This window comes from Condylostylus longicornis, unplaced genomic scaffold, assembly GCF_029603195.1.
Source record: "Condylostylus longicornis isolate FDR11 unplaced genomic scaffold, ASM2960319v2 ptg000016l, whole genome shotgun sequence".
NCBI lineage: Eukaryota > Metazoa > Arthropoda > Insecta > Diptera > Dolichopodidae > Condylostylus > Condylostylus longicornis.
The window spans coordinates 3,074,986-3,087,198 of NW_026577985.1; the positions used below are offsets into that span (position 1 = coordinate 3,074,986).

At 23.2% G+C, this 12,213-nt stretch overlaps 1 protein-coding gene across 7 annotated transcripts in view; it reads left to right on the forward strand.

The window, feature by feature from the left end:
* The window catches only part of LOC129605897 (limbic system-associated membrane protein), a 53,283-nt gene extending 46,909 nt beyond the window's left edge, over nucleotides 1–6,374 (forward strand). For all 7 annotated transcript variants that reach the window (XM_055515894.1, XM_055515896.1, XM_055515898.1 and 4 more), the window contains exons 8-9: nucleotides 3,044–3,214; nucleotides 6,000–6,374. In XM_055515894.1, coding sequence (XP_055371869.1) covers nucleotides 3,044–3,214; nucleotides 6,000–6,302 — 474 coding nt within the window. In that variant the 3' untranslated portion in view covers nucleotides 6,303–6,374. The remainder of the gene's footprint in view (nucleotides 1–3,043; nucleotides 3,215–5,999) is intronic.
* Nucleotides 6,375–12,213: the final 5,839 nt, after the last annotated feature.

The window sequence follows — 12,213 nt, forward strand, 5'->3', positions numbered from 1 at the left end:
CATGTTCATTTATATTAAATTTCAATGAAATCGGTTGATTATTTCTCTTTATATACACAAAAATGTATATTTGGCCCGTAGTAAACGTCCAGTTGCTGATGCTTGATTTTTTCCAACAGCTAGGAATTTTCACGGACGGTCGAGCAAAGCTCATATATGAAATTTCAAGTAAATCGATTGAATATTTTATTCAAAATGGTGAAAAATGTAAAATCGGCCCGCAAATCTGTTTTCGAGCCCTGATCTTTCCAAAAAATTTACATGTTCATTGTTTTAATACGGGGAATTCATATATTAAATTTCAATGAAATCGGTTGATTATTTCTCTTTATGTACACCACAAAAATGTATATTTGGCCCGTAGTAAACGTCTAGTTGCCGATGCCTGATTTCTTCCAAAACATACGAATTTTTGCGGACGGTCGAGCTGAGCTTATATATAAAATTTCAAGTAAATCGGTTGAATATTTTCTTCAAAATGTTCAAAAATGTAAAACAGGCCCGCTAAAAAGTGCAGTTGCCGAGGCCTGATATATACCAAAAGTTGATCGATCCGTGCCATGGTGGAAACAAACTTACATATAAAATTTCATCAAAATCGGTTCAGCCGAACTTGAGATACACGCGTGCACACACAGACCGACAGACCGACAGACGGATAGACCGACAGACCGACAGACCGACAGGTTGCTAAAAATAGTTTATTTAGACTTCCCTACTATGGAGAAGTGCATTCCCACCGAAAACTCGATATGCAAAATTTGTTGCCATCACATAACCTACCTATTGTTTACACAATACGGTCGGTAAAAAGTTACTTTATGTCGTTATAGCTATTATAATTCTTCAATTCAAAATATCACAGTTGTCAGGAACACATGACAAAACACGATTATTTCGCTTATGAATTAAATGAATAATAAGAAACCGAAACCACAAAAAGAAAACAGGAGAGGAACACGAAGAACTCAACTTGTCAGAAATCTTACAATACAAACAATCAAATATTATACGTTCACGTATATACACATTGATGTATAAATATAATAGAATCAAAGTGAAGAGTAATAATGACATGCATAATATAATGAATTGGACAGAATTGTATTTCTTCTGTTTCTTCTTTTGTATAGAAAATTTTATTGAAAGAAAAAATTTCCATTTGATTTAAAAGATCGTGTTTTTATTGTAATATATTCTTCCGAATTACTAACGACATTACAAGTAAAAATATAAAGAAAAACTTTTAAGTCAAAAAAATGTTTACAACAAAATTCAAATGATATCGTCTACAAAATTTTATATTAAAAAGTTGAAAATTGAATATAGATAAACCATCTTAATAACAGAAAATCGGTCGATTCGATCAAGAGGAAACAAATGAAAGAAAATATTCCATAAAATTCACAGAGTTCCATTCAAATGCAAGTTATTATAAAATTTATATAAAAAAGTTTTGCTATTATTCGTAAACCTGCGGTCGTCATGATTAAGAGAAGAAAATTAGTTTCTTGGCTATTTCCTCTTCTTTCTTTCATTTTTCGCATTGTAATCAGAATCCACTGATTAATGTTCTGAAGTTGTTCATTTTAAATCAATAAAATAGTGGTTATTTTCACCTAAAAATTTATATTCATTTAAATTTTATTTCAATTGAAAAGAAACTTTTTAATACAAACTCAAAAAAGGTATAAGATATAATTTAAGTTCAGAATTATTGTCCGAATGACTTTAATGTAACTTTAATTTTTAAATAATGTGCATTTGACGAGATCTTAAATTAAGAGAAATTTATAACGAGAAAATAATAATTTCTTACGGTTCCAAAAAAGAATTTAAAGTATTTTCCACATGAACTCAAGCTACTAATTGATATTATTTTTTGTTACTTAGTAAGAGTAAACGAAACAATATATTGGTAACTATATACACTGAAATGGACAATGAGAGAAATAAGAAAAATCTTGGAAAGGAGAGCAATAGAAAGTTGTGAGACAATTATAAGAAAAATGCTAATTAAATATGAAAACATAAATTTGAATATTAAATAATTAAATGAGATTCATTTGATAAAGGTCAAGATTGAAAATTAAATTTCACAGTTAAATATTAAGCTACTCGTAAAATGTTCCTGATGTACGATGCTGCTAATATTCTGTCAAATCTTGACTTCTTGTGCTATGCATATTTAAATAAAAACTTTTAATTCTTTCAAGGAAATTCTCGATAGAATTAATAGAACATATTATTACTTTTAGGGATTGCACTTTTTGTCAGTTCCAAAAATTCCATTGCCTAATACACTGCCTAATATAACAAATCTGACCTTGCATATTACAAATCAAAGATATAAGAGCGCAACATGCAAAATATCGAAAACAACTTTCAAATTTTTTTAACCAATTTAAAAATAATCATCAAGTCTCAATAACTTGACAAATGGCAAAATATTGCATAACTTCGGGCGTTTTATTTTTTAGTAATAAGTATGTAGATAACACAGGATCAATATTAATACTTCTCATAAATAAAACTGTTTTTAATGAGAAAAACAAAATGTAGTTAAAATAAAATTATGATATTTTGCTAATGTTTGTGCAGTAGGGGGAGAGCATTGTAAATTTCAATTAATGATGTTCAGCCACTTTAGTGCTATTTCACTCATATTATCCGGGCTTTTTAGGAGCTTGCTATTACTAATAATTATTAATTGCTATAATTGGGGTAACTACTTTACACGTCACCAAATTACAAAACGAAAATTGTACTGGGGATTTATAAACCGAAGTATTATTCATTGTTTCCAAATAAAAAAACGTGTATATTACCTAATTGCTCTGAATTTCTTTATTTTATCTTATTTTATATAATAATAATATTGCAAAATTTTTATCTTCTAAAAAACATAAGTGTTCTGAATACCATAATAATATGTACAAATAAAGTTGTATATACATATAGATATTTAATAGATACATAACATGAAAGAAAATTACACTCTCGCAAATACATTCCATTTTGTGTTTTTTTTTGTAAATTTCAGATGAATGAAACCTATCAGCATCCAGATAAATGGCATGAAAGTTTTTATACACCAACACCAGTACGTTTAGATGCTAGTCACTATATAATGTCACATGTAATTCGTAAGCTAGAACATAATGCGGTATACGAGGCAATTGTTCAAGCTAAAAATCGATATGGTTGGAATGAGGTAAGTATAACGATAGCTACACATCAAAAATATTTATATATATGAAGTATGTATGTATATATGATATATATATATATATATGTATATACTTACATATACGTGTGTATTATATATGGATATAGATTTTGCAAACGCATATTATATGTATGTATATGTTAAGTATACATTTACTAAACATGGTAATACCAAAAAATATCATTTCCAACGGAAAATTTCAAATATCCTTTTTATAAATAAAGTGAAAATAAAGGAAACAAACCAACAAAAGAGCCTACATAACAAAATAGCAAATGGAGAATATTAAAAAAAATGTTTTTTAAATTAAAAAGCGTAAAAAATTTTCTTGCAACATTCCCCCAACTTTGCAATTATTTTTTATATTTCGCCATTAACATAATTCTTAGGGAAGTGAAAAAATGTCATACACATACATAGTTATTTTTTTGCATTCTGCTAATAATAGAAAAAAAATCTATTCATTGGAATTATAGTAAGTTCTCATTAAAAGTATTCTCATGAATGAAAATATTAAAAAGTGACAAAAAAATTATTTCGAAATTTATTTTTTGGTTATAAAAGAGTTTTTGGTTTTAGGTTGTTAAAGTGTTACAACAGCATATCAATCGATTAAAGTTCAAATTCAAGGAACTTGATTTTATTAAAAATTTGAAAAGAAAACGAAAAAACGTTACAGTTCTTTCCATCACCTTGTTTCAGCCGTTTCTGCAGAGATAAGACAAGGCACAGTACTTTCTACTAACCAGCTCAATAGCATATGAATTTAACATTTTAGCATCTGAACAACTAACTTGTTTCTTAACATAATTTTTCGGCTAACAAATATAATCTCCTCTTGGTTAAATTAACTATCGGTATAATAAAAAATTAATAAAAAGTATTGCGATTTATAAGTAGTATTTGTTGTTGAACAGTTTTTCGGCTCTCGCAATTTAAACATAAAATAAAAATTTATTCAAAAGTTTGGTGAATGTTTTTAAAATTTTGATGGTTTTCTTAATCATTTGCAAATTTTGATTCTTAATTATAACACTGAATATTACAAATTTCAATAATATTTTGAACATACATGAAGAGTAAAAGTCTGACAACTAAACAAGGAAACAATAATAAAGCACAGACACGTCGCTGATGTTAAACACAATTCCTTTTTTAAAACAAGTTTCTACATTTATTTTTTATTTTTATTTGTTCCGTAAATTCCGATTTTTGTTCTTTTGTGCTATACCGCTACACCTTTGTAGTGAAGTGTAGAAATTTCTAGCTCGAGATAAAAAAGTTCAAAAAAAGTCAGTAAAGATAAAAATCGCATACGAAAATGTAATTATCTTCTGTTTTGCATATATGATGTTTGTATTAGCGTGTTAATTTGTAAATAGCGAATATTTTCAAATTGAAATGAACCAGACCAAAATCTAAAATTGGTTATTATTTTTATAATTTTTTTTTGAATTTTGTAAAAGGCAGTGAAAACGTGTTATTTTTTAATCGTACCATAGAATTTAATTTAAAAAAGTTAAAAACAGTTGAAAATGTGAAAAAAAGCAATTTTATTGAAATTTCGTTTTATTTTACCATGTTTAAATAGTTTTGACAATTTCTATATTTTTATTTCGCTGTACTTAAATAGATAATTTTTCAATTCTCGAACAAAATTTTTCAAATAGTAAACGAATAATTACAAGACATTCATATGAAAAAATTCAAACTTAAATAAATCCTTACAAGACATTTTTATGATTTCATATGAAATTAAAAATTCTAAAAATAATTTTAAAAATACAAGATTTTTTGTTACTTTCTTACAAGATTTTTTGTTACAAGTTTTTTCTTAAAAAATTTATAGAATTAAAATTTTTAAATTTTTTAAACAAAATAGAGAATGGAGACATCTTGGTTAATAATTTGAATAATCATTTGTATCGAAATCTAATCACACTAAGGCAAATTTTCAATATTTGCCAAAAAAGAGAGTTTTTTTTTCAATTTGTACATTTTCAAATTGTTTATATGTTTTCTGCTTTTAATAGTATATTTGCGGTAGAAGTAAAGAAACACAAGAGGTAAAAAAGAATAATTCAAATAAATTGACAAATGTGCAAAAAAAGTTATGTAAATTCTTTTCAATGAATAATAGACAAGCACCTAGAATTTTCTTATTTTCATTGATAGTTTTCCAAATCAAAATATATACAAAAAAAAAGGCTTGTTTCTGGTTATGTTTCTCTTATAACTTTTGTAAAGTTTTTTTGTAATAGAAATGCCCATTCAGTATCATATTCATGTCTGATTCAACGTACAGCTTTCACAATAGATTGAACTTTTTGTGCGTTGATGCCAGGAGTTTTGTCAGCCAGTAAAGAAAAATCAAATTTTATTTGAGAATGCTCATTTGATTCTAACTTTATCTTAAGATTATTTTTAGTATTTATACAATTTTGAATTTTATAAATCTATAAGATTTTGATTATACATATGATGTTACTCTTAATATTAAAGTTTAAAGTTCTAGTTCAGGTCGGTAATAAAAAATATGTTTAAGACATTTTTTGTTTCAAAAAATATATATTTCATACATGATGTAAATAAAAATTTAATGTTCATGTAAATGCATGATTGTTTGTATACGAATCAACGTCTCCATTCTAATAGCTAATAGGAAATTGGTACAGCTTTTTAAAAAAATTTCTAAAGTAAACGCTTTAACAACAAATTTTCTAAAAAATTATTTATAAGAAAAAAAAAATTTTTACTATTTTTATTTTAGATTAGTGACATTCATCAGTTCTACACTAAGAATCATGATCTGCTCTTAGATATCGATATGGAATACAAAATGGGAATATCAAAAGCAACTAAATTTCCTCAAAATACTTTAGTTTATAAAATAAATGTATTTGTATTTGTTTATACAATTTTATTTATATTATCGTTGATTAGTTTTTCGACGTCGATGAACATTACAACAGAAACAACATCTACAACTGCAATAACAATATCAACTTCATTATTACTAACATTAATTCCAGAACCTTCATCATCATCATCATCCACAATTATGTTATCATAAATATAATCCATATTTTTATACGTATATGCATATGTATATATGTTACATGTATTATTAAAATAATATTTTTTTAAAATTTCTAATTTTTTTATTTTGTTTATAAAATAATTTATTTTTTTATGAAATTTTGTAAATAATAAAGCAATTGTTTTTTTACAGTTTTATTATTAAAAACAAAAATATTAATATAAATAAAAAATATCTATTGAAATATTTATTTTTTAGTTGATTTTGATTTTTCACACAAAAACACAATTATTTAATCAAAAAAAAATAATTAACTTTCAATTTATTTCACAAAATTTTATTTTTCTAAAAAAAGTAATAGAAACTTTTTTATTAATTTTCAAAATATTCTTCCAAACAAGAGTTTTTCTGAATCAAACTGTTTTCATAACTGTTTATCAAACTGTTTATGTTGTGTGCATAAATTTATATGTTTTCTGAAACAAAACATATAATAAACATATGTACATGTTGCATGTATAATACAATATTAACAGATATTAAACAATGCATTGTCAATGTTATTATTTTCCATTTAAATTAAAATAATTATTTATGTATGTATTTTGATTAAGGAAAGCTGCCAATTCCAATTTTAACTTGCAATTAAAAAAACTTTTATATTTCCATTAATCAGCTAAGAAAAAATCAAAATGTTCAAGGTAAAGTTAAACTACATACATACTATTGTCACGTAGTTAATTAAGCTGGATCATTCATTGGTTCGTCAGTTAAACGAAGAGCTGATGTATTTTACATGAAAATTTGGATTTTTTACATTCTTTTTATTTTAGTACAGCTTTTTTTCTCTCTCTCTTAAAAAGTTGAATCAACTTCAACGTCAAACGAGGTTTTTTTAAAACGTCTAATTTATATATACTGAACTATTACAATTACATATAATTCTTGTCAAAAAAGTAATAAATGCATTATAACAGAAAAAGAAAGATCAGCTTTTTTCAGACGAACCAATGAACAATCAAGAGAACAAAAAACTTCGACTTTAGATAGCTCATATAAATAAATAGATTTTCGCTCATATCACTTGTGTGAAGAAAGTAGTTGAATATCTCTCATTTTAACGAAATTTGCAAATGAGAGGAATGCTTTTTTTTATATTTTTTTTCCAAAAAATATCCAAAACTCAGTAATTTTTATTAATATTGTACTAATTAAAATTTAATAAACGATTAAGTAATAAAATTTGAGTTTTGGTTCTCTAAGTGCAGCTTTCCGAAATTTCTACAATTTGCGCTATATTCGTTCCCACTAGAAAATTGAATGACCCGCATATTAACTAAAAAGGACTTCAATTCAATTTTAAGTAAAATATTACGAATAAATTTTTATCTTCTTCGATTATTTTACAAATAATTTGTTAGGTTTTAAGTTTATTTCTCAAACAACTTTCTTTTTTGCTTTTATATAGAGTATATAATTACAAAATCTATATATATATATAAAATATATTCGTGGATGAATTTCCTATTAATATATTTAATAAAATTATTAAATTAAATTATATTGTGCTTATTTTTAAAATTGAAAAGTGCCTTAAATGTATAAATCGATTGGACATAAATTGTAGTTTCGTTTTAATAAATAAAAATAACTTATTTGTCTTATTTATAATTTCATTAAAATTATTATTGTTTTATGTATTTAAGATTATTTTTTTTTTTTTTGTATATTTATCAATTAAGAAACGATATAAATAATTATTAATTAGGCTGCAAAATATGAAAAATTGCGTCAGTGATCCGTTTTGTATTCTGAAATAATTTAAATAAAATTAATATTGTACATATTAAAAATATTTATTAAATTGAATCCATGCATTTAGTCATAAGTAAAAGTATTAAATAAAAATCAGAAACAAAAAAATAAAATATGGCTATAATTTAATCATTATATATGTATATGTATGTCCATATATGTATATATTTATGCATATTTTATTAATATATAAAATATTAAATTATTTTACTGTTAGTCTAGATAATTCTGCTTTTGTAAGATAGAAATTTTCAATTGTAATCAAAAATAAAAAAAAAAAACAAGTAATTAAAAAATGTATAAAAAAAATTGGAAAAAACCAAGCCCTGAACCATAATATTATTAAGAAAATCTAAAAAATTAACAACTAAAAAAAGTCTAAAAGCTAGTTTTCCAAAAAAGATATTTTCTTTTAAATACATACATATACCTTTTTCTGAAATTTTAAATCTAACAGAAACAGCTGCCATTTTTACCACATTTTTTTAAAGCTTTTTTGCAAAAATCATAACAATTTTTCAATTGTTGAGTATTTACTTTAATCATATTTTTATATATGCTTTATTTTATTTCTTATTGAAATTTTAAATTACTACCCATTTGACATTCTTCTTCCAAACAAGTTAATTTATATCACAAAACAAAAATTTTTTTAATAAAATAATAATATAGATAATTATTACCATTACAATTCACAAAATAATCTAAACTTATAAAATTTTATACATCACCACAAATCTTACAGTATAGGAATGAAATACCATAAATAAAATACTTAAATATATTATTCATGTTGGATGTGTTACTTTTAATAGAAATTAAAAAGTTGGTAAATGGAACCCCGTTTTTTTTGATGTAGGAACAAAAACCAATCAGTAAATTGAAATATTGCTGATTTCATGTTGATTTCATATCAAAAACCAGAGTTATCCGATGAAATGTGTATAACCATTTTCCTCAATTCCTATGTAAAAATTAGTTCAATAATTACAAATGCTATCCATCCAGCATATTAATATGTACTTAAGCCAAAAACAAACACTGAATGTTTAATCAACATCTCTATTTATGTGATATTGTATAATTTTATTAGAGTTTATACTTTGAACTTATTTAAAAATTTAAAATTAAAAAAAAATTACATAAACAAAAATAAAACTCGAACTGTTCGACAAAAAATAAATTTATTTTATACATGCTGTATTTTATGTTATGATTATGACTAATTTCAAAAGCAAAAAAAGAAATATCATTTTGGTGAGAGCTAACACAACAGAATAGAAATAAAATTTAAGAAAAAATTTATATACATATGTATTAACATAAATAAAAAATGAAACAAAATAAATAAACGGCCATACTTTTAGAAAATTTAAAATATGAGAGAAACATAAACAGAATAGATTTATTTAATAACATAGACTTAATTTATATAACAATGATAATATAATAAAATAAGGCTTTTTAATTAGAAATTTAAGATGGAAATTTTGAATTAAAATGCTTTCAGAAAAAAAAACCTAATTATTTAAAAAATTTAATAAATAATCATGTGAGTATCAAAATAATTTCCAAAATAAATTATACCAAATGAATAAGAATTACCCACCAAAAACAAAACAGATTTGAAATATTCATTTATTAATTTTAAAATTAAAAAAAAGCATAAGGGTATATTAGAAAATATTGACTATTATTATAGTTACAGATTTCAGCAAAATTCAAAATTTGTTGAGCATGATCTATGATTGCAGCGCGTTCGAAAATTTCGTGCTGTATAAAGTGTTTCGAAGTTTAATCAATATAACACGTACCTAAATAAAATATAAATCTGTTAACCTAATGTTCTGAAAAAATTACAACGCATTTCATAATTTCACTCATATACATCCGGATTGCATTTTCGTATTTCAAATACTCGTTATTTTCGTTTAACCAAATTTACTAAATTCGACCAAAATTCTTTCTCAATTTATCTTACAACCATACTATATGTCCTTACTTTTAGAAGTAATAAATATCATCAAATGTAAGAGAATAAGTAGCATGTATTCATCTATTGATCGGTATGTAATACAATACTGATGTTTAAAACGATTTTGTTCAAAAACTAATGACCACAAATATATTATTCATATAGCATCATTATTCCTTTAAAGCTGTACACAAAAATTCTCATGTGAAATAACAAAAATTGTGAAAAAACTTTCAATATACCAAAAGAATTCCTACATGTTTATAAAACACTCAGATGAACACTAAAGTCAGGTTACAGTGAGGACTAATTTTTATTTCATATCACATCTGTCGTGTGATTCAAGCCAGATTTTATTTGAAAATAATAACTACATTAACCAAAATATTTAAAGGTGTATATTAAAAAAATTAAACTTCTTATAAAGATACAAAAAGATAATAAATCGATTTTAAGCAAAAAAAACAGACAACAGCGGAATTTGGTTATTTTAATTAATAAATGGAAAATTTGGCATTAAAGAGCACTTCATAAAAAAATTTAAAAAAAAAAACGTATTCGATTAGAATCATATCATAAAATTAGACTAATTTTTTACATACTATTGAATAACATAAAATAGTTAATTATTTTTAGGAATAGCTATTACTAAAACTAAAGTATTATACATAATAATTATTGTGTTAAAATAAAAATAAAAAAGCATGCTTAAAATATGTATTATAGTATTAAAAATATTAATAGTAACAAAATGTAAATTCTATAAAAACTTGAGAACTTAATATTAAAAAATTAATTAACAGTTTTAAGAAAAATAAATATAAATAAAATAAAAACTGAAATGAAATAAAAATAAATATAAATTAAAAAAATTATGAAATAGAAAAAAAACAAAAATAGGACATATTTTAGAATATAGGAATTATAAATTAAAAAAGAATAAATAAAAATTTGAAATAATAACACTCCTGTTTTCTTCGAAATTTTAAAATTAAAAGTATGTATATAGCTAATTCTTTTCTTCACTTTTTTTACTCCTATTTTTATTTTCAAGTGTAACTATTCGCCTTGTATTTTATTACAGCTTTAACTTATATGCCATTCTCATACTCATGACTCAATAGTTTAATAATACGTAGTGGTATCAGTAATAAAAGAACAAAAATATCTAACCACTAAAATCAGCTGATCATAACAATATTTAGGCAAAGTGAAATTGAGATTAAAAATTAGCAATTCTAAGAAAAAATGTTTTACGAAAGTTCATTCATTTTATGTTAGTTACAGTTTTTGATTTTGTAAAAATTATACAAATTATTCCCAACTACAAAAAAGATGGTTCAACATATTTTGCTTCCCCAATATAATAGCATTAAAACAGCAAAATATGTCTCCAAAAATTCTTGTTTTTGTTTGGAAAATAAAACGCAGATTTTTTAAATATTTTTTTATTGACTATTAATATTTTTTTCTCATTTTTTTTTTGTAATAATGTTAAAATATACACGCGATTTTACATAATATATAAAAATTTTATATATATGTATATACGTATATAAATAATTATTTAAAGGTATGTATATATAAATACTCGTATATACATGAAAGTGAACTTTTTAGTCCATATATGTATATACACATATGTACGCAACTTATAAATTTAATCTAATTTTTTGCACTTTTTTCTTTTCTTTTTTCTTTTGTTCATTACTTATACAACATTTTAATATATTTAATACAGAATTTAAAAATAAATTTACTTTTATATAAGAGTTATAATTAATAAAAATTATAATACAATTACAACAACAACAAAATTTTTAAATTATATTTATTTATAAGCTTTATAATATTTTTATTTTTTTAATTCTTATTAAAAGACACGATATGGATCTTTATTCTAATATTATAATTTAATATAAATAAATTTATTTTTTTCTGTGTAAACTATTACAAATTTTTCAATGTTTTATATATACATGGATAAAGTTTTTAAATTTAGAAATATTTATTTTTTTATAAAAATACACTTAATAGAAATAAGAAAATATGGCAAAATTTTTTATTTATTTTTTTACAACTTTCTTACAGAAAATTAATTATTTTAATCTTAATATAACATTTATTAAAAACTATTTTCTATAAAAAAAATTA